Below are 22,483 nucleotides of genomic sequence, written 5' to 3' on the forward strand. Positions count from 1 at the left end.
ACAGCGGCCAACACAAGGTCTGCAACCTCTGTCTCTCGCTCGAGCACGAGGAGAAAACTTGCCAAGCCTGTGCCTCCTTCTGATCCAAGAAGACTATCCGTTAAAACCAGGCCCAACGACACGTTATGGCGCAACAGGCTGCATCGGTGCCAGAAGACATCTTTGTTGAAGGCCCTGATGTTCCGGAGGCAGAGTATTCGGAGGATCTGGACATCGTTCCTCAGGCAGACTAGTCCGATGACCACATCACTCCAGGTCAACGAGTGAGCACAATTGCCCCTGCCCCGACCCCACCTAAAAAAAAAGAAGGCACCAGTCAACACTTCGCCTGCAGACCCCAGTCGTGACCGAAAGAAAGCTTCAGAAGCCCTGACTCAGAAGCCAAAGGAAAAGCCTTCCAGCGGCTCGGGACTGAGCAAGCCGCATGTCAGTGCCCCACAGACACCATCAGCACCGAAATTGGGAACACATCCTACTCCCGCAGCCTCCAAAAAGGCCACGACACCGAAAGCCTCGGCACCAAAAGAACAAAAGGCCTTGGATCCGAAGCCAAAACACTCAGGACCGAAAAAGATTTCCGACTTGACACCGAAGCCGAAGGATCCAAAAACCCCTTCAAAGGCTCCAGAGCAGAAATCTAAATCCCGCTCGGAACTGAAAAAATCGGCACCGAAAGCGACTATCGAAGAGGAATAACTTTTTCTCCCGGATCCCATCGGTCCGAAACAAAAAACTCTCCAAGTGGACCCTAAGACAGGCCATATTCTCAGCATTCCACACAAGAAGAGGAAATTGGACACCCCACACATCCCTGAGGTGCCTGTCAAGAAAATAGACTGTGCAACTTCACCTTTAAGACCCTCTTCTCCTGTTCTTCCTACTAAGCCTGTCTCTCCTCCAAAGTCTCCCATCCTTCCCCCTCATTCACCACCACCACAGGATGATGATGATTTGGGGGGTGGGGGAGGGAACAATGACCCTGATGATGACACAGACACACCACAGGACACATGGGATGACTGTGAAGACCCAGTAGATCCTCCAGACCTTCCTGATCCATACCCAACAAAGCCATCTCCCCCAGATGACAATATTGGCTTTAGTCAGTTAATTGATGGGGCTGCCCAGTACCATGGTGTTCAAATGCATTCAGACCCCACAGAGGAAGACTTCCTAATAGACACTTTTGCACAGTCACAAAAGACAGTCCAAACTTTACCCATGTTAAAAGGCGTCATTAAACATGCCCCAGAGATATTCAAAGACCCTGTAAGGGCTAAATTTCTCAATCCTCGGATTGATAAAAAATATACACCTGCCCCTAATGATCCCACCTACATCAAAGGTCAACTTCCCTTAGATTCTCTGGTAGTGACCAATGCTAGAAAGCGGGCCAACTCTCAGACCTCTGGTGATGCTCCACCTCCAGACAAAGAGTCTAAATTACTAGACGCTTTGGGCGAACGAGTTGCCACCCAGGCAGCTAATCACTGGAGGATAGCTAATGCGCAGGCATTACTTGCCAGGTACGATAGGGCTCATTACGACGAGCTTGAAACCCGAATGCAGCATTTGCTTGACCAATATAAAGCCAAAGCCAATGATTTGATTCAGGAGGGCAAGTTAATAACAAATGCATTGATTAAGTGTGCCCTTGATGCAGTAGACACCACATCTAGATCCATTAACACTAGTGTGTTACTAAGAAGACATGCCTGGCTGCACATTTCTGGGTTCAAAGAAGAAGGGCAGACTACTATCCTCAATCACCCGTTCAATAACAAACAACTTCTCAGACCAGCTGTGACGCAAAGCATATGGAGATGGCCCATTCCACAAAACATATATCTTCTGACAGAACATCTTCCGGGAGTGAACAATCAGTTTGCGGATCTGTTAAGTCATCAAATTCAGCAGATACACAAATGAGAACTTCAAACGCAAGTTCTTCAACCCTTTTTCCACATGTGGGTCCACCCAGGCATAGATCTGTTCGCCAAACACGCAAACGCAAAATGCCCAACCTTCGCCGCCAGGTACCCACACCCGTTGTCCAAGGGCAATGCGACATGGATGAACTGGTCAGGCAGATTTGCGTATGCTTTTCCGCCACTCATTCCGCTAGTAGTACACAAGCTCAAACAGATGTTTCTCAAAATGATCCTGGTTGCTCCCACATGGGCACGGCAACCATGGTTCACAACACTACTCGAACTCTCAGTAGTTCCACACCAAAAACTACATCTCTCCCCAAGGCTGCCCATGCAGAGCCATGGGGAGATAAGGCACCCAGATCCAGCACATCTGAATCTAGCGATCTGGCTCCTGAAATCCTAGAGTTCGGTTACCTCAACCTTCCACCCGACTGTATGAACATTATTAAAGAAGCCAGACGCCCCACTACAAGATCTTGCTATGCAGCTAAATGGAAAATATTTGTCATTTACTGCAATAACAACAAAATTGACCCGCTAGACGCTTCAATTCAAAACATCATTTGCTATTTGCTGCATCTACAAAGATGCAATCTGGCACACTCATCTATAAGACTACATCTGGCTGCCCTTGCCGCCTACCTACAAAACAGACAACATTTGTCATTGTTTAGGGTACCTGCTATCAAAGCCTTTATGGAAGGCCTTAAAAGGATAATTCCACCCACAATGCCACCCTCTCCGGTGTAGAACCGAAACATTGTTCTTACTAGACTCATGGGTCCCCCATTTGAGCCATTACACAAATGCGAATTACAATTCCTTACATGGAAAATAGCTTTCCTTGTCGCAATCACCTCTCTCAGGAGAGTAAGTGAGATCCAGGCTTTAACCATACAAGAGCCATTCTTACAAATACATCGTAACAAGGTGGTTCTTAGGACAAATCCAAAATTCCTTCCAAAAGTAATCTCTGCTTTTCATCTTAATCAATCAGTAGAGTTACCAGTATTTTTCCAAAGCCCTGATTCGGTAGCGGAAAGAGCTCTTCACACGCTTGACGTCAAGAGCTTTACTTTATTACATAGACAGTGTGAGAAAGTGCCATCTTTCTTGCATGGTATGCCCCCACTTTTTTGCTGAATTGCTGATGTACTTTGACTGAGTGTGCCCTGGGCTCCTGCCAATCAGGTACCCAGGGCCTATGTTCCTTCCCTAAACCTGCATTGAAGCCTAAACCCAATTGGCATCTCTGGCCACATGTCAGCCCCGGGTAAATGGTACAATAGGTACCCAGGGCCATGTGACCAGAGAAGGCCCCTAAGGGCTGCAGCACTTATTGTGCCACCCTTAGAGGCCCTGTACCCTGACACACACACACTGCCCTGGCAGGCTGAGTGTCTGGGTGCAGAACCAAAACAGTTGACATGGCACACATCCCTGGGTACCATGCCCACAACCTACACTGCCCTGGCATACATCAGCCACCCCTCTAGCTGGGTGCCCTATGCCAGTGGTGTGGGCACAGGTGCATGAGCCCTGTGCCCCTACAGTACCCAAGTCCATTCCCGGGCACTGTAAGTACAGTGCTGCCATTAAGAGTATATGGTGCTGGGAGGTCTTCCGGATGGCAACACTGAAGACTGAGACGTTTGGTATCAAACTTCTCAGCACATTAAACCCGCACTGATGCCAGTGTGGGATTTAATGTACAATGCACGACAGAGGGCATCTTAGAGATGCCCCCTGAACCTAACCTACAATCCACGCCTTGTCTGAGGGGCTGCCTAGACTGCCACACATCAGACCTGTTGCTGGACCCCTGGGTAGAGAGCCATCCGCTCTCCTGGGCCTGCAACAATGCACATCCTGGGCGAGGTGCTCGGTCTCCTACCCCAGGATGGGCAGGGGAAGCTTCAAAGAAATGCCGCCTTTTGTGAGCTTCTCCAGGCCACTTGCTGTACTCAGCAACTGGCCCCTACCGGTTCTTACCCCCACTCTGGCGGGAAGACTGTCCGGAAACGCCAAGGAAGGAAAGGGGGTGTGCCAGCCTCTGCCAACCCCACCCCTCAGGTGGGGAAGGCGAGATGAAGCCCATCTCCGGGCTCTCGCCATCTTGAAGATGGGAAGCCCTGCCCAAACAGGACTAGGCTACTGCCCTCCTCCCACAGGAGAATGGCAGGATAGGGGGTGTACCCACGCCAAGGAAGGGACCTATTGGTCCCTGCCCTTTACCTACCTGTAACACCCCTAAATTCAGTATTTAGGGGCACCCTGAACCTTCCTTCCTCAGATCCAGATTCCGAAACAGCAAACAAGATCAAGAAACAAGACCTGCCGTGCAGCTGCTAACAAGAGGAAGACACCAACTGCTTTGGCCCCAGCCCTACCGGCTTGTCGACCCTCGAACCTGCTCCTGCTAAACCCCGGCATCTCCAGTGGCCAGCAACATCACAAACCCCGGAGGACCTTGCTACCTTGTGACTCTAAGCAACTGGGACTCCCACGAGCAGTGGTACTGCTCAAAGCAAGTAACTGACCCCCTGGCATCAGCCAGGAACCGTGAACCCTGCACACTCTGCACCCGCCAAGCCTGGCCTGTGCCAGAGTGACCAAAGATCACGTGGACGTCCCCCTGGCGACTGTGACCCCGAATCCAGCACCCAAGGACCCACCTCGACGCTCCTGACGATGCCTGCAGCCTCAGAACCAGGGACCCCCCAACCGTGACCAGCAGAGGGTAAGATTTCCCGACACCAAAAGGCACCCCGGCGCCCTGGGGCCCCCTGTGCCTAACTCCTGGGTGCCTACCTATCCTCCAACTACCCAACTTACCTCTCGAAGTGGTGGTCGCACCTGAAGAATCTTCGTCCCCGAGCTTGCAGCCTTTGTTCGTTCTTGAGCTATTGCAATCCATTGAGCGCCCGACAGCTCAAAAGCACCCTGCACCCAGCCGCCCGAGTGCCCCTGGCAGTGCAACCTCTACTCTAACCTACTTCCCCATTTGCCCTGAGCAAGTGACCAGGAGCCCAGCTCCCTCAGTCGCGTGGCCTGCTAGCCAGCAGCCACCAACCAAGGGCCCCCTGCCTCCCATAGGATAACATTGGGCCTAACTCACTCTGCACCCGGCTGCCCCTGTGCTGCTGAGGGTGTAACAACTGTACTTACCTGACCCTTGGAGACCCCGGAGTCTATGCCCAGAACCTTAACTCTGCCAGTCGAGTACTTACCCAAAAGACTGGTTTCACTTGGAAATTCTTCTTAGCGTTGAGTTTCTAAACTTTAAAAAATTCACCTAAAATCAACCGAGTAACGAAAACAAATTTATTCACCTGTTATCAGGAGAGATCCCAGTGCTGGATCGTGGTGCCCAGCACAGACCCTGCAACGTAATTACAACCGTACTTACCGCTTACCCAATTTTCTTCCATAGGAAACCACTGACTGTTTTTCTGTGAAATTTCTTCCAAGTGTTCATTTTTGCAAACTACAAATATTCTTTAAAAATTGCATCAACTGTGAAAACGTAATTGCTGACCTGTTTTAGATAGAGGTCCCAGTGCTGAACCTAGGAGCCCAGCACTGGATTACAAAAGTAACGAGAACATACTTTACCTGCAAATTGAATTTCCTTCCATAGGATAACATTGCCTGGTTTTGCTGAAAAAGTTTCGAAGTGTCGATTTTGCAAACTTACAAATATTCGTTACAAATCAAACCGCCCTTATAACCAAAACACATTCTTTCAACTGTTTACAGGTGATGCACCAGTGCTGGATCCAGGATCCAACACTGAGTTAGATAAAGTAACCACAACCCCACTTACCTGCTAAGGGAATTTCCTCCCATAGCATAACATTGGTGATTATATGTGAAAAAGTTTGTCAACTTTTAAAATACAAAAATGTTGCTTAAAAATCACAGCTGTAACCAAAATGCTTTTACTCGATTGTTTACAGGAAATGTCCCAGGACTGAATCCAGGATCCAGTCCTGTGGTTAGAAAAGTAATCCTTAAAGTAACTAATTGCATTTAACTAGAAGTTCCCATTGAGCTCAATGTATTATTGCGTTTGAAATTGTGTTGCCTATTGCAACCACTGTACTGTTATTTTCACAAGTCTATTGCCTATGGAAAAGTATTTATCTAAAGCATCTCATCCTAAGAAAGTATATTTTGATACCCATTGTTGGTTCTAAAATAAAACGATATATTTTTATATATAAACCATTGGCCTAGAGTTCAGTTATTGAGTGTGTGAGACCATTTTCTGAGTGTGTACAACAAATGCTTTACACTGTCCTCCGATACTGCCTTACTGCTCGACCAAGCTACCACGTTAGAGAGTAAGGTTATATCTAACTTTAGCCTCTGCCAAACCTCTGGGGACTGTGGACTCTGTGCACACTGTACCTTTTTGGGAACAGTATATATAGAGCCACTTTCTTACAGACAGGACTAAAGCCTTCAGAAAGACAAAACAACTGTTTGTAGCTTCCTCTCCACCTCATAAGGGCAACCCCATCTCCAAAGCTGGAATTGCAAGGTGGATAGTCAAATGCATTCAAATATGCTACCAAAAAGCAAAACGTACATTAACAATTCCACCTAGAGCGCACTCAACTCGCAAACTAGGGGCTTCCATAGCATTCTTAAGGAACATTTCCCTACAAGACATTTGTAAAGCAGCAACATGGTCTACTAAACACACCATCACCAAACACTATTGTGTAGATGTGCAGGCGAAGCAACAAGCTTCTGTAGGCCAGGCTGTTCTTAAGACACTTTTTCAAACTACAGTAACCGATACAGGTGACCACCGCTAGGGGAGACACTGCTGTAGAGTCTATGCACAGAGTGTGAATTCTGCAGCTCATATGCCTCGAATGGAAAATGCTACTTCCCAGTATGCATCTGTTCTTCACATGTAGAGCTGCAGAGATTCACACGCCCACCCACCTCCCTGGAACCTGGATCTGTTCCAGTGTTATCTTACTTAGATACATTCTCATGGACATCTTTTCTGTTTCTTACAAACTCCATCATTTCCCATCATGGCGAAAAACAATCTTGAGGATGGAGTCGATGCCCATGTGCACTATCGTCCAAGGGAGGAGTCACCTATCTCGTGACTACAAAAGACTTCTTCCAAGACAACAACAAGGTGCAAGCATCCGAGCCCAACACCAGATGGCGATCTATGCACAGAGTGTGAATCTCTGTAGCTCTACATGCCAAGAACAGATGCATGCTGGTAAGTAGCATTTTCCTTGTGGCTTACTTACATACTAACACAGGATCAGCTGTCACTAAAACAACCATTGCTAGATGGATAGTACAGGCTATACAACTAAGCTATAAAAGGCCAAAAAAGAACTAACAATACAACCAACAGCTCACCCCACTAGAAAGAAGAAAGGAGCAACGCTGACTTTCATGGCAAATGTACCCATCGATGCCATCCGTGCAGCAGCAACATGGGCACCACCACACACATTTACAAAGCATTATTGTGTGGATATACAAATAAAAAAGGAAGCTCAAATTGGAGAAAGGGTGCTTCAACACCTGTTTGCTAAGTCTTCCTCTCACCACAGCCTCCCAAACACGGGAGAAACCGCTACATAATCTGATGCACAGCATGTGAATTCAGAAAAGGATTCACGCTGCAAAACTAAATGGTTACTTACCAGTAGGAGTAGTTTGTAGCTTGAAGAGTTTTCTGGATTCACATGCGACCCACCCAGCCTTCTCCTAGAACACCAACAGGTGGGGAAGCAAAGTACAACGTTAAAAACTGTAAATAAGGACCATCACAAGGATTAAACAACATAAAAACAGACAAAAAGAATCCGAAGATGGCCACCACGCACGTCACCCTCCAGGATGCCGTCTGATGTCATACAGGAGACGTACCTGACACCAAAGGGTGGTCGACAGCGACCAAAACAAGAGAAAAAAAACCCAGACAATTCCGGACCCAACCATTAGATGGCGGAATGATGCAAATGATGCACAGCATGTGACTCCAGAAAACTCTTCAAGCTGCAAAACTACTCCTACTAGTTAAGTAACCATTTTGTTTAGGTTGTTGCTTCTCTGTCTTGCCCGTGTTGGTATGCAGGTGAGTGGATACAGGGACACCGCCCCAGTGCGAAACTCTGTGATCGGTTACTTGTCCGTTATATTCAGTGCCCCGCGTTCCTCCTCACTGCAAGGTTCAGGGCTGGAGCTGTAACACAGCCTGCTGTGCGCTTTCACCCAAATGTGCCTGTGATAAGGGACCACTTTATCTGCGTTTGGCTATATGCACCAGAGGACCCCCCTGAGCGCTTCTGTCGAGTCAGAAAATCCCGCCGTTAGAGCAGTGCCATTGAGTTCGGGCAAAGACGTGTATCAAAGGGCACCCGTATCTCACTAGTCAGCCAGTTCAAATGCCTGTTCAGTCGCATCTAAGGCAAAGCGTCGCATCACTCGCAGGCCCCAACCGATGTCGTACTATTGTCCCACCTGGCACTGGAGGTACCTGCACTGTGACCGTTGAGAGGACACGCTCATACAACTACTTTGGTCAGTACAGAAATGGCCCCACTCCTTTAGCCATGAGGCATAGGACGATGGTGCACCTACTCACCACCTCAACCCAGCGAAACTTGACCGCATAGACGTACGGACCTGATGCTGTCAGTGCACTCCAGAACCTCTGCTTGGGGGCCACCTCAATGTGCAAACACCTGAGTGCAGATAGGCTCCAGCGTTGTCCCGCAATCTCGTTGGCCGTTGGTTCAGCTACTGGTATATCGATCACCATAAATTGCCAGATCTCTGCTTGCGTGTCCGCTAAGCAATGCAACCAGCCGGTACCACCACGCAGTCAGACACGCTCCGCTCCCTGGGACACACGCACCAGTAGCCGCCCACGGGCAGACCATCCGCGGGTGCGTGGCACCCCCCGCTGCTCACAGTCCCAGCACTTCTTCAATCAGGGGGGTCAGGGGGTATGCACACTCACCACACCACTTTTAATGGCTTCCTGCTGCTCCGGCGCTCCGCTTCTTCAGCCGCAGTGCCCGAGGGTACACAGTGGCTCTGCCGCAGCGCCCAGGCGTACTTTGACTCAGGCACGCATTCACCACTGCAGTGGTACCTTGCACCAGCCACTGCAGTGCGCCGTTCCGCACCAGCACTGGGCGATGACGATCAGGTTTGAGCGTCCACTCGCCCGTCAGCCCCAATAACGAGATTGCACAGCTATGTTAGCTTTTCCGTGGCCCCAGAGCACTCAATGTCCCACTCCTCACCAGAGTGCATTACGGCCCTGTCCTGCCACCATCTTGTTCGCCCTCGAGGTCGCGGTAGAAACTTTAACACTACGATTCTGCCTGCTAGATGTCATATCCTGGTCCTGCTGCACACCGGGCAGTTCCCCTGTGATTCCGCCACAAAACGCTGTTGTTTGTCGGGTCCGATGGTCAGCGGGTCCGCAGATAATTGTCGGATTGGTAGCCCAGCCGGCAGAGCCTCACTACAGTGCACCCATCTTGCCTCGGACTCGCTAGCACCCCCGAGGCTGTACATGGTTCTGTATGCTATGACTAGGGGGCTGTCCAGTATCTTGGCGTCTTAGCCTTGCATGGATATGCAGCCATTGGTGATTGTTGGAAGAATTTTGGCTTGTGCAATCCTGAAGAGGAAGCTTAGTGTGGACCCAGTCAGTTTTGATTTGAGGTTTTTCAATGTTATTGCAAGCGCCAGCCATTTCCTTTTGATGACTTCTTTCTGTCGGGCAAAAAGACCTTTGTCAATAACGATGCAGAGGTACTTACAATCTTCTTCCGGATGTATTTGTATATTGCCCAGGTGGCAGGTTTGTGACCCCTTTCTCTTCTCGTTATTGGCCAATGTTCATTTTTTTTCTATAGTTGACTTTCAGGCTGTTCTCCGTTGCATAATCCTGCATTTTGTTAAGGGGATGTTGCAGGCCCACCTGGGTGTGACTGGCCAGAACCACATCATCAGCATACAGGAAACTGGTTAAGGTCTTTCCTGTTTGTCAAACGAAGAAACTCTTTAAAACGCATTGGGCCCCCGATGCTGATTTTGCACACTCCACCCGGCCGCCTCTGTACTGCTGGTGGTGTATGTTTCATGCTGCTGTGTGACCACCATTCCCCCTTGCTGGTTCTAACCCCAAAAGCTTGGCCCTGCAACCGATCCACTCACCTGCAAACAGCGTGGCTGCAGGCACCCCCAGTCTCCATACTCCGACTTTGACCTCTGCTCCTGGCCGCCCCTCTGCAGCTGGTGGGGCTGACCCTTGCTGACCTATGGGCCCAAAGAATGGATTTGTAAGTGTGGTACTTACCTGTTAAACCGCATTATTGTTTTCCCCATAAGATAACATTGAACTGCTTCAAAAATATTCTAAGTGTCGACTTCTGAAAGTGAAAAGTATTTTTATTTAAAAACATAATTACCTAATTCCAAACAACTTGTCTTAAAATAAAATGTATACAAAGTATATTTTTCTACAATTGGTGTTGATCTCGTTTTTGAGTCGTGTGTCCATTATTTTTCAATGTTGTGCTATAAATGTCTCCTCTGTGTTAGGCCTAAGGCTGCTCGCCCACACTACTACTAATAGAGCACTTTGGGTTTAACATTGAGCCCTGTACACTTTTGGGGAAAATCTGAACATTGTGCATGGTATAACCATGTATGGGGCATACCATATACAGAGACAGCTTCCTACATTGGTGGTGCAGCGGTGGGGTACAAGACTTTGACCTTTGTTGTACCACTTGATTGATAATTGATTTCACAAGAGGAAATCCAAAATGGTTTTTAGTTAGAATTGATATCAATTTTCGAATGTTTTTAGATTTATTAAAAATAGTATCTAATAGACACATCTAGCCGCAGACTCCTTACCTGTGAACTTCAAGTTGTTAGGCTGGACCTGGGAGATTTTTCTTAGCAGTACCACTGCGTGCCGGTAGGTGGTGTCGGACTCCGCATGACGTCGTGTGGCATCGATGTTGTTGTGACGTCTGCATTGTCTATAGAGGGTTTACCTCAGCACGCTGACGTCCGTTCTTTTCTTTCCGTGCCAGTCAGCGCAGATCCGTCAAAGAGCTAACCCCATTTTGTGAAAAATCTTTTTTCGACATCTTGTCGAATTCATTTTTGGTGTATAGCATGTCCAAAAATACATCGGGGTTCAAACCTTGTGGCTCCTGTCATCAAGCCATATCTGTTACGGAACCCGCACCTCGTGTGCCTTTCGTGCCTGGAGCGCGACCACGACCCAGAGTTGTGCTGCGACTGCTGGGCCATGGTGCTGAAAGCTTTGAGGCAGCAGACCCTAAAGCTGCTTGCGGCCTGGCTCCCGGCACCTCCGAGATCTCCTCAAAGGTCTTGTTCCCGGTCTCAGTTGAGAGGAATGCCCGAGCACTGGTCCAGGGGATCCAAGTCTACTTCATCCCATTCGAAATCTTAGAAGGGGTCAGGTAAGAAGCACCATAAAGTGCATATTCGAATTCGCTCCGTCCTTCACCCGACAAGATGAGGAGTCTCTGTGTCCAAGGCACGCTCCGCCGAGCGGGTGCCTGGGTCGGCTCTGCATTTCCCTCCTTTTCCGGGGACGGTAGCGACCCCTGCCCAGTTAAGACTTTTATGACGCCATGTGCGCAATATTTGGATGGCCTGACCTTGCCGGTGCGCCTTCAGGCCCTGCAGGCTCAGCAATGGACTTGTTCTGCGGCTCCGGCCCCAGTGCCCAAGGCTTCTCATGGATCTGTTCCCTACATACCCACTCGACCTTTCCCGGTGCTGCGTCTGTCGCCAGTCCCATTGTTATCCCTGGCGACACGGAGCTGGTTGGCCATCCACCGATGCTGAGACTGGCGGCGACAGAGCCTTTGGGCTCTGTGGTATCCTCAGCCTTATTCTGAGGGGCTAGGATTGGAGGAAGATTTGGAGGGGATGCAGGACCCCTTAGAAGCCCCGCATGACACAGAAGAAATTGACTGGTATGAGGAACTGGGTGATGCCAGTGGCTTGGATACCTCTCCAGAGCCTGGCATGCTTTCCCCTCCTAACCTGGGGAGGGAGATTCCTTCACCGTGGTGGTGCGTAGGGCTGCGGAGGTCTTCGACCTGTAGCTTCCTACTGTGGCAGTCACGACCAATGTCTTGACAGAGGTCCTACAGCCTGGTGTCTCCACCACGGAACCCTTGCTGCCATTTAACAAGGCCTTCTCAAATGTTCTTCTGGGGACCGGGTTCAAAGACCAGTACAATGGCTGCTGTGAATAGAACAATCCCCGTGTTTTCCCGTGTGCTTCAGAAAAGGGCCTGGATAGGCATATCTTTAGCATCAGAAGAAATGGGAAAACGTGAAGCCTTGGATGTGAACGGAGAAAGTAATGGAAAAATATTGGACAAAATGGAAAAAACTATTTAAAATGGATTACACAACGAAAATGGAGAGTCTATGAATATTAATGGATGACGCTATGTGACTGGGACAGCGCAAATGGGCTCCAGATTAGATGGATTTGCACAGGGATGCGTGCTGTGATGTGTTTTCACTTTAGTCTGCACCAAGACATGCAACCTGCAGTGGCAGTCTGCCTGTGCTTGGTGAAGGGTGTCTTAGGGTGGCACAATTCATGCTGCAACCCTTAAAGACCCTCTTTAGTACTCCGTGCCTTACGTACCAGGGGTACCATTTACTAGGGACTTACAGGGGGTGCTAAAGCTATTGCCAATTGGGGAAACAATTGCACAGTTTTCGGTAAAGGAATCTGGTACAGGGGACCAGATTGGCAGGAACCCAGTGCACTACAAGTCAAAATCATATCAAATACCAGACCAAAAGTGGGGGTGACCATGTCAAAAAGGGCACTTTTCTATCAACAGTAATGCAAGTTGTTTTAGTAAAAAGTTGGAATTTTGCTTTTTCTGTCTTTCATACCATTGTTGGTGACCGGAGTTTAACAGCGTTACTAGCCCTGTGAATACAGATGTATTTGCATGTGTGCTGCAATGTATTCTCAAATGTTTGTGCATTCAGAATGGGGTAGTAGGTGTGAGCCTGAATTAAGCCACTAACGATCTCTGTGACCTTTTCTTTCTTTCCAGTACAACCCCTTCAAAGCAGGGCAGGGGGAAGCCCTCCTTTTCCCGTGAGAGCTTCCAAGATTACAGCAGTGAAGAAACGTCTGGTACTGAAAATGAGTCGTACACTGCTGGTAGCGGGCGAGGAGTTGGACATGGCTGTGAGTATTTAGTAGGAGCCGTCAGTGTTGCTCTGAACACATCCCAAACTACAAAAGTGCTGTTGCCAGACGTTATGTCGGTAGAAATGTAGCCGTCATGCCTGAATTAAGTTCGATATTGTAGGGTGTGCATCGGTTTATGGTCCAGATAGAATAGAATCCAGCTGTCCGCAGAAAACAGACAAATTAAGGCTTTAAAACTGCTGTTGTGCATAGTCATTGGAATGTTTTGTTAGCAATTGTTTACATATGCTATTATTGGAGATCTTTACATAGTGAAGATGTAGTCACAAGGAATTTTGCTGCGGTGTGTGTGTTTAAAAAGGAACAGCAATGAATTGATCCAATAATCCAACTGGTCTGAAGCCGATCCTATGCTGTCCTGAAATAGAGATGATCCAGTGCTCTCTGCCTGCGAGACGACTGTTGAGCAGTGATTTGTGGCCACTCTGCTCTCATTCCCTCAAAGGTGAGCAAGCGTAGGCACAGCTCTGTACTGCATCATGCCGCGACAATTTAATTCAGCAAGTTAAAGTGAGACTAGGAGGCATCCATCGTTAGACCGCGGATGTCACCAACAGGGATGGTCGGACCAGTGTGATGCCACCTGTCTCTCTTGTGCTCGTTACCAGTGCTCCGTCACCCTTTCATGTGGGGGCGCCTATCACGCTCCTGGTGGTGGTCTCTCCATGGCAATTTTCGAAGAGGATGAGAGGCTACACTAGTTGGGTCCTGACTGGGCCCTTAGTTTCTCCATTGAGGAAAACAAAAAAAGCGATGAGTGGAATGTTTGAGTTAATCAGTCAATGGCAAATACTCAGGCTGCATTCCAGTCTATAGTTTGTTTCCCCCTAAGTTACATCACAAACCTGATCCACCCATTGGCAAATCAGTCTATAGGAACAGTTCATCTCAAACTTCCAAGCCAAGTCCGCTCTGGGCGGGAAAACAAGCAGTTCCAGACTGGTACTTCTTGGGTTTTGTCACTAAGGCACAGCTTGAGCCATATGTCACAGGGAGCACACTTGTGGGCACTCCCTTGGCACTTCGTGCATTCCACAGCATGAAAGAACAAGTTACCGTCTACATTGATGGGGACTATGGAGTTCTGTGTGGGTGATCAGCTCTTTGTTGTGTTTGCTGGAGTGAAGAAAGGACCCGTGTCGGCTCCTTACTAGGGGCTTGCGGGCACAGTCCTCCCTCCTATGAGTCGCCATTTACTGCGTTTTGCCTCTGCCCAGTACTGCTCGGGATTTAACTGAGCAGTGTTCATGGAAACACATCTTTCCTTTTCATGAACACTGTCGGTGCACAGGTCGGCACTTAGGACCTCCTCTTCAATCTTCTGATGACTCAAGGTGGGCTGACGGGGCTAAGACACGATCCTCCTTCAGACGGTTGTTTAAAAACACAGTACTATGTATTTGGATGTCTGGATTGCGCATGTGAGGGCATAGTTCAACTATAAACCTACAACCCAGGCACAATTCACTTTCATGCAACACAAGCCTTGGGAGCACATTCTAACTGCTAAAATGTGGCTGTTGGAGCACGCATCATTGCATCCCTGCGGCCAGCGATGAGCCTCACAGAGCAGCAGGGGCAGGATGCCCAGCACTGTCCAGTCCTATCAAGAATCTGGGAGATGAATTGAGGGGGGTCTTCCCCTTTTAAACCTAGCCCCCCGCCTCTCTGTCTGGCTCCTCGTTGGGAATCATGGCCTGCTGGTTCCAACGTCCAGCGCGGGATACCCGCTCTGCTGCTACTTTGGAGCCTCCAAGTTGACAACAAAGGAAGAAAGGTGATTAAAAAATATTGTTTTTCTGTGCATGACTGTGTTTGTGAGTAATTGAGAGCTCCTAAAGGGGAAAAGGGGGGGGCCGACAAATGCTCAACAATCTACCTATGGTTGTGAGTCATTAGTCGCCACCTTTTTGTTATGATTGACTGCCTTCGGAGCATTGGTACAGGACCTTCCCCCACTTTCTCTAACTATCTCCTCGTCCCTCTCTCGTATGTTCGTGTAGGAGTAATTGAGAGCGACTTAGCTTAAGGGACAGAGTGTGTGTTTGAGAGTGCCAATGAGAGCGAATGTGAGGGAACCAGTGACAATTAAGAATGTGCGCATGAATAAATGGAAGTGAGTGAAGGCATATTGAACATAGTTTTGGCCCTGCCATACTAGAAGAAATCATTGGCATGGGAGGGCCTGTTGAAAAAAGCTAACGCTGGTATACTGGAGGGAAATCATGGCATGGGGATCCCATGACAGTGCAGGTGCTGGGACCTTAACGTTAATTCTTTACATAGAGTGGGGCTCCCATGACAACGTGCAGACCCTGAAATGCTGGAAGTAATGCTTGACATAAGAGGGCACTTATGACAGAGTGCTGGCATATTGGAGTTAATTCTTTGCCTCAGAGAGCTGTCATGGTATATTGGGGCTGAAGGGCAGGCTGGGGGAAGCAAACAATGAGAAAATGTTGGCTCTGATGTACTGGCGGAAATTTTTAACATATGGGCCCAGCCATGATATATTGCCAGTATCAATGCAAATTCTGGTACGGGAATATTGTATGTAATTCTTGGCATAAGCGGGTATCCATACGAAAATGCTGGCATTGGCACGTTGAAGGTAACTCTTAAAATATGGAGAACATGCAAGGTTAGGAATGAAAAGGGGCGACCTCCTGGTAAGTATGAACTTATCCCCAGATTAGCATTTGAAAGGACAAAAAGTATTCAGTAACAAAAATAACCTGTGTATGAAAGTAAAAATACAAGTATTAACACATGACTTTTGTTTGAGAGATCCTATAGCACCTTAGAGTGAGGAGTAGCAGGTGTCTTGTGTACAATTCTTTTACACTCTCTTTAATTTTTAGCAACGTCTAGTGGCGTTTATAGACTCCACTGTATTAAGTAATAAAAAGGGACTGGTAGAAAATGCATCTAAAATACCTTGATTTCTTCTTTGTGTGCAAGATTAGACTCGCGCTGTCCTTACCAAGGCTTTTTGTGCTTCTTTGTAGTGATGCGCAAATCAATGTCACGAGGATCAGGGTGGCTTTCGGAGGATGAAGACTCACCTCTTGATTCCTTGGACCTGGTGTGGGCAAAGTGCCGAGGATATCCATCTTACCCTGCACTGGTAGATAATCTTTATTACCTGGTGTTTTTGATGATTTCATAATGTAGCTCATCAGTGAGGTTTTTGTGTGTGCTCCGTAGCCTTTCTTGCATACTTGTGCATCCCAGTAAGCGTGTGACGGAGGCGGCTGATGTCCAGGTATAAAGCATGACGATGTGGCAGATCAGACTATCCATCTCGCATGCGAGTTTACACTGTTGAGTGGTGGTCCACACTCGCGAGTGCTCAGTGTGCGCTCTCTACTACTAAAGCCAACATTTACCACATTTTTAGGACTTCTTCCAATAATTAGAATCCCATATCCTCAGAGGGCAAGATAGTCGCTGTTTTCAAGATCTCCATTTAACATAGTGCCTTATAGGGTTTATGTTACTCTGAGTGCCATTGCATCATGTGGCAGTGCGAAACCACCAGTACCTCACCATTTCATATCTTAGGTTAGATTTTTTGATTTTTGTATGGGGTCTGCTGCACATTATGTCACGACCGCCGTCGTTCCTGTAGATTCGAGTGATGCACAAGGGCTCCACCTCCCGACGTCTCCGGCTCTGGTTATAGTAACACAGAGTACCAGAACAATCAGGCGAGGGAAAAGGGGATGGGTACCGCAGGGATTGGGAGTTCTGAAAGGATAGGAAGAGTGAAAACAAAAGAAGATAAACCACAATAACAACCTACTCTCATTAGGTCTCACTAAATGTACTGTGGCACCTCAAACACACTGTTACATGCACAGCGTGACAACACAAACAGAGACGTTTTAAGGCATGGGCAAAGTGGGCTCTGGCCCAGGGCCCAAGTCTTTCAGGGGGCCCCCTAATGGAGCCAGCTTCGTTCTGAAGAGTCTTGCCCTGATTACCTTAATAATTCTTAAACAGATTTCTTTATATTATGGGTGATATGCGAGAGTCTATTACAAACATTCTACAGAGAAATGATACTTGTTTAATTCAACATCCATAAAAACGATCCAGATGAAAGAGGGACCTCACATATGAGAAATGGGAGGGGGATCACAGATTATTTACAATAATATTCGTGAACAGCTGCTGTATTACAATTTTAAAAACACAAGAAACTATCCCTGAATATTAGATGCAAACACATTTAGAGATTGGATGAGTATGCCTGTGCACTGTCAGTGACACGGCCAAAGATGACATGAAAGATGAAATTGGATCATAAATTCAAAGTGGTTCCTAACAGGGGCCCCCAAAATACCTTTTGCCCAGGGCCCCCAAATTCCTTAAGATGCCCCTGAACACAAACTGAGAGGACACTCCCCATCTAATTCCAACCTTCTATTCAGTCTCTTCTCCCTCTACTGTCCCCAGTTTGCCCTTCGCCTATGTACAAAAACCCACTCAAGCCAATCCCTCCGTGATGCTCTATAGTCCCTTTCCCTGTTAAGTACTCCAACACAAATGTCTTGAACAGATTTCCAGTAGACGCTTTATCAGAATATGAAAGAGAGCGCTAGGGGCACCAATGTTTGAGCTCTCCTTCTTCCCAGCACACAGTGAGCATAAAGAACCAGAGTCTCGTATTTCCTATATCTACCGCTCCTTCTTTTATGAACAACGAGGGAAAAGAAAATGTCTCGCAAACCCTCACGCCTAACGCGCTTACTTGCCAGTAGTTGAACAGCCTCCTTCTCGCTCTCGCTCCGGGGATATCTGTATCCAAACGTTCCAAGGCGGCGCCCTCGCAGTCCGGTGGACAATACGTTCTCCCCGAACCTTACGATTATCCTGAGGTCTTGGAACGCGGCGACGCTTACAGCAGCGTCCCGCGTGGGAGTTCCGGGAGGGCGGAACCAAACAATCCTAAGCCGGGTGTCTCTCGGCAGTTTTCTCAGCACGGCGACGTACCAGCTCCCCTCCGATGCCGCAGACGCGAACACTTGCGCCTTCCTCGCTCGGTGACGGGCGTCAAAACCAACGTGCTCCACAATCCAGTATTACGCGCCTCGATTGGTTCCTGAGTCGCGTATTTACCCTGTTTTGGCCCCGCCTTCGTACAGCCGAGGATTCTGGTCGTTGTAGTTCTCTGACGGCTGTACGTCCGGTAGGTGCTCTTGATCAGCGCCTGACACATTAGACCATTATCCTTACCATGTACTACATTTATTGTGCAGAAAAGAAGAAAACACCACTATGCAATGTTAGACGTGCGCAACTTCAGTTGGTGAATCAAAAGGAGGAAGGGAGCACACTGCCTCACATCCTAGCACTCCGTTTGCCCTGATGCATCATGGTAAATACACTTACATCAGTGACGGTCATTAGTTCACCCTGGTTAGTGCAGCCAGTGCTGTGTATCTCTAGACGCTTGTTTCATGATAATTGTCCTTCATCAGCAGAGAGTAACAAGTCGTTTTGGGGTGCTGAAAATGTTGCTCACAGTCTCCTAAGATCTCTGTACCACTCACTCACCCCACCAGCGCTGAGCTCAGCACCACCAGCTCCTACAGAATTTGAGCAAGTGTCCTCCACAGAGGGGCTCAGATCTAGACGGGGGGGGCTGTGACTGTTGAAGGAGGAGAAAGGAGAGGCACGGCCAAGAAGCACGACTTTATGGCCATGCTTTTTATGACCCCTTTGTAGCAGATGCTAACCCACTGGACCTTTGAGACTGGAGAGGGGCTGGACAAGGGTCCCATTGGCCCAACTTTGGAGTTTGCTGGTCTCACATCAGCCAATCGCCTGGATACCTCACCGGAGTTGGAGTTCCCTTTAATGCCTCCTCCTCTGGAAGTTACATCCTTTTACTCAGCGATGAGGACAGCAGCAGAGGTTTGCAGCTATCTTTGCTTCCCATCAATACAAAGGTTAATGTTTTGATAGTAGTCCTGTACCCTCTTCCCCTTCGTCTCAGCTGTTGCTACACTTGAAGGAAACCTGGTTCTGCCCTGTGATGGATAGGTTGGTCGGAAGATGCTGTTCCCCGGCCCTTGGGAATCTCCTCTTCTTGACCGCATACCCCTCTCCACACAGCTTCTTGATCCAAGCTTCTTGTTCTTCAGGGCAGGAGTGTGGAACTTTCCCAACTACCCTATCAGACAGGAAGTCTAAGTGTCTAGACTCATAAAAATCTTTTCAGCTGACAATATGGCATTGAAATCCCTAGACACGTTATGCCACCTGGCCAGAAAATCACAAGCTCTGTGGGATATGACTCAACTTAGTGGTACATAATTCCCTGATGATTTCAAGGCTCATATTTCGGTGGTTGTTAGGGATGCCTCTCGGCATATCGGTAAAACTGAACTGGATACTGCTGGCTCAGTGGCCTGTTCCATGAGGTCTTCGGTCACCACCACACTTGGCTGCACATGTTGCGATTTTTATCATATGTTTGGGCCACGCTTCTATGTCTTCCTTTTGATGGCTCCCGCCTCTTAGGTGACAAAGCTGACTGTCCCTTGGAGACGTTGAAGGCCAGCAGGGTGAATGCTAGATCCCTAGTCTTAAACAGTGGTTTGTGGTGGGCTCTACTCTTTACCAATTTTCGGCTCTTCTTTTTGGAGACATCAGCACGTCGGATCTACACCAAGATAATGGTGGCATTTGGATCACATATCAGACGTTCACTGATCCCATTTTTCCCGAACCTGGACAACTGGTTGATCAAAGCTGAGAGGCCTGAGTTGGTGGCGCGTCATCTGCAGTCGACAGCACCTCTGCTGTTCTACCTGTGCTTTTTAGTCAACGGGCTCAAATCTCACCTGGAGTCCTACCATCTCCTGATCATAGTGCCTGTCCTGTACACTATACTCCTGCGGCTTTCCTCCTCAAAGGATCCAAAAATCATCCATGTGATGGTCCCAGCTTATCAGGAAGGTGCACAAGTTCCAGTCCTGATGGTCTTGCTTATGCTAGGTCTGCTGACTTCCTGTATTCCCCTGGTCGCACATTTGCGCATGAGAGCTGTACGGTGATTCCTCTGCAGACATTGATACTTGCATGGGAGAGATCTGTCAGACATCATAGTGGTCTCCAAGAATGCTGCTCTAGATGTAGTTGGTGGGGGACTGAGGAAAACCTTCTCTGAGGGATATCCTTCTGTCTCCACTCCCCCAGCCATAGCCACAGTAGTGATGTGTGCCTCCACTCTCAGGAGTATGTAAAAACAAGCAAGCAGACACATGACTCTAAAGAAGGTAGTCTCACACAATTTTATTGTGAATTTACAGTAGATGTCATCAGAGAGGTAATTGCTCTGTCTTTGGTCGACACCCAAAAAGTTGAAACTTTGTTTTTGAAGAAATTTCTGGACCTAACCACTGTCTGGCAGAATAATGCAAAGCATGTGAATCTAGAATAGTTTCAAGTTGTAAAACTATTGTTGCAGGTTCGCAATTTGTCCTGACTAGTGAGGATTCTTCCTGGAATCAGTCCGAGAGCTCGGTAGAAGGTGAGCAGAGTTGGGGATAACTTCATAGCTCCTGGTGTGCACAGAGGGTACCTACTAACGCTGCTGTTTGTACATACTTATTCATACTGCATCTGGACATTCAACTGCGCTCACTAGTGTTGGATTCGTAAGAGGTGGATGAAGGCATGTTTGAGGGGAGCAGTGCCAGATGCCCAAACCTATGACTTACTGTTGACTGAGATGCAATACAGCACAGTGTTGTCGAAGTTGTGAAGCAGCCATGCAGTAACTCAGTCATAGGTCTAATCCGTTTTTTTTGTTTTTTTTAATTGGGTCAGCCCACTTCAGCCATTAGCTAACTTCACTGTAAGTGATGCCATTTTGACATTTCACAAAGTGCACATCTGCAAACAAAGTAGTTCCCTTAAGTGCTGGGAATGTGAACAGCAATGTGTGCTTTTTCAGACCAACAAAGTATGTTTGCTTTCAGCCAGTGTTTAAGATTGACAAGTGCCCGGGAGCTTGCGCAACAATAAAGTTGGTAAAAAACCATGGCAAAATGAGCATTGACAGAGCCAAAATGCTGGCAGTCAATGCCTGACCTATTGGCTTTCTCAGTGCTTGTTGTAAATACAGCAATGATTGGATGTCAATTTAGGAGGTCTTAGTAAAATTAAAGTAGGCATTAGCTCAAAGATTAAGTTAAATAACTTATAAGGTTACCAGTCACTTAGGTGTTTTGTCACTTAGCCAAGGTTTTATTTTGAACAACCAGTCATGGAGTAGCTGGTCTTTTGACAGAAAAACTTTATGTAGCGTTGAAAAGGTGGGAGTTAAGGGGAGTTCTCACTAACTCTTGAGCTTTTTTTTGCTGAGTTTTCATCTTATCATGCCAGAAACACATAGTTCCCTCCGCCATTGGAGAATGCGCCTCCCATATCCTGGATTCACTGATGACAACTGTTTTATTTTGAAAATGAATTCACAATTTTTCCAAACTTTGTCGAAATCTACTCGTCCACTCGCTTTGACTAGACAGATTTATTCAGGACGAGATATTTTTAGGGCCTACTCGCCCTTACTGGTGACCTGAAAATTCTCTAACTTCAGTCACAGAAAGAAAAGTAAATGTAGGAAGACAAACTGACTTTGACCTCTGTCTCTGAAAGCCATCAAATGTGTCAAGATAACAAGATTTAAAGGCATCTTTATTGCTCATAAAGTGAATGAACAATAAAGATGCCTTTAAATCTTATCTTGTCACATTTGGTCGGCTTTCAGAGACAGAAGTCAAAAGTCATTTTGTCTTCCTACATTAAATTTTCTTTCTGTGACTGAAGTTAAAGGATTTTATAAAGTGAACTGTGTGAGAATCTCATTGAGATAAGTTCACGGGTCAAGTACATTACAGTAATCAAGTAGATTTTTCAAGTTACTGTACCTGCAGGGCTAGTAAATTTTTTATGATTTTTCTATCCCTGTCTTGGATACGCAAACAAAATGCTTCCTACTCTTTTAAAATTTACCTTTTTGAACAATTTCCTTACAGGGCAGTTGGCAAGCACCAAACAAATACTTTCATTTAAATAAGCATCGACTAATTTGAGTGAAACGTTCAAAATGGGTTCTTTATCTAGGACAGGATACCAAAGGGTTTAGCACATTTGAAAATGCATTGCATGCAAAGACAATTATGTAGTTGTCGAGTTTCCATTGGAATCTTTATACCTAGGGTTTGCA

General features: G+C 47.4%; 1 protein-coding gene across 2 annotated transcripts in view; it reads left to right on the plus strand.

Moving 5' to 3' along the window:
- Window positions 1–22,483, plus strand: part of BRPF1 (bromodomain and PHD finger containing 1) — a 282,053-nt gene that overhangs the window by 251,818 nt on the left and 7,752 nt on the right. Inside the window, exons 12-13 of one of the 2 annotated variants that reach the window (XM_085624272.1) lie at window positions 13,079–13,215; window positions 16,248–16,366. In XM_085624272.1, coding sequence (XP_085480398.1) covers window positions 13,079–13,215; window positions 16,248–16,366 — 256 coding nt within the window. The remainder of the gene's footprint in view (window positions 1–13,078; window positions 13,216–16,247; window positions 16,367–22,483) is intronic. The other variant, XM_085624271.1, reaches the window with a different exon arrangement.

This window comes from Triturus cristatus, chromosome 9, assembly GCF_964204655.1.
Source record: "Triturus cristatus chromosome 9, aTriCri1.1, whole genome shotgun sequence".
Classification (NCBI taxonomy): Eukaryota; Metazoa; Chordata; class Amphibia; order Caudata; family Salamandridae; genus Triturus; species Triturus cristatus.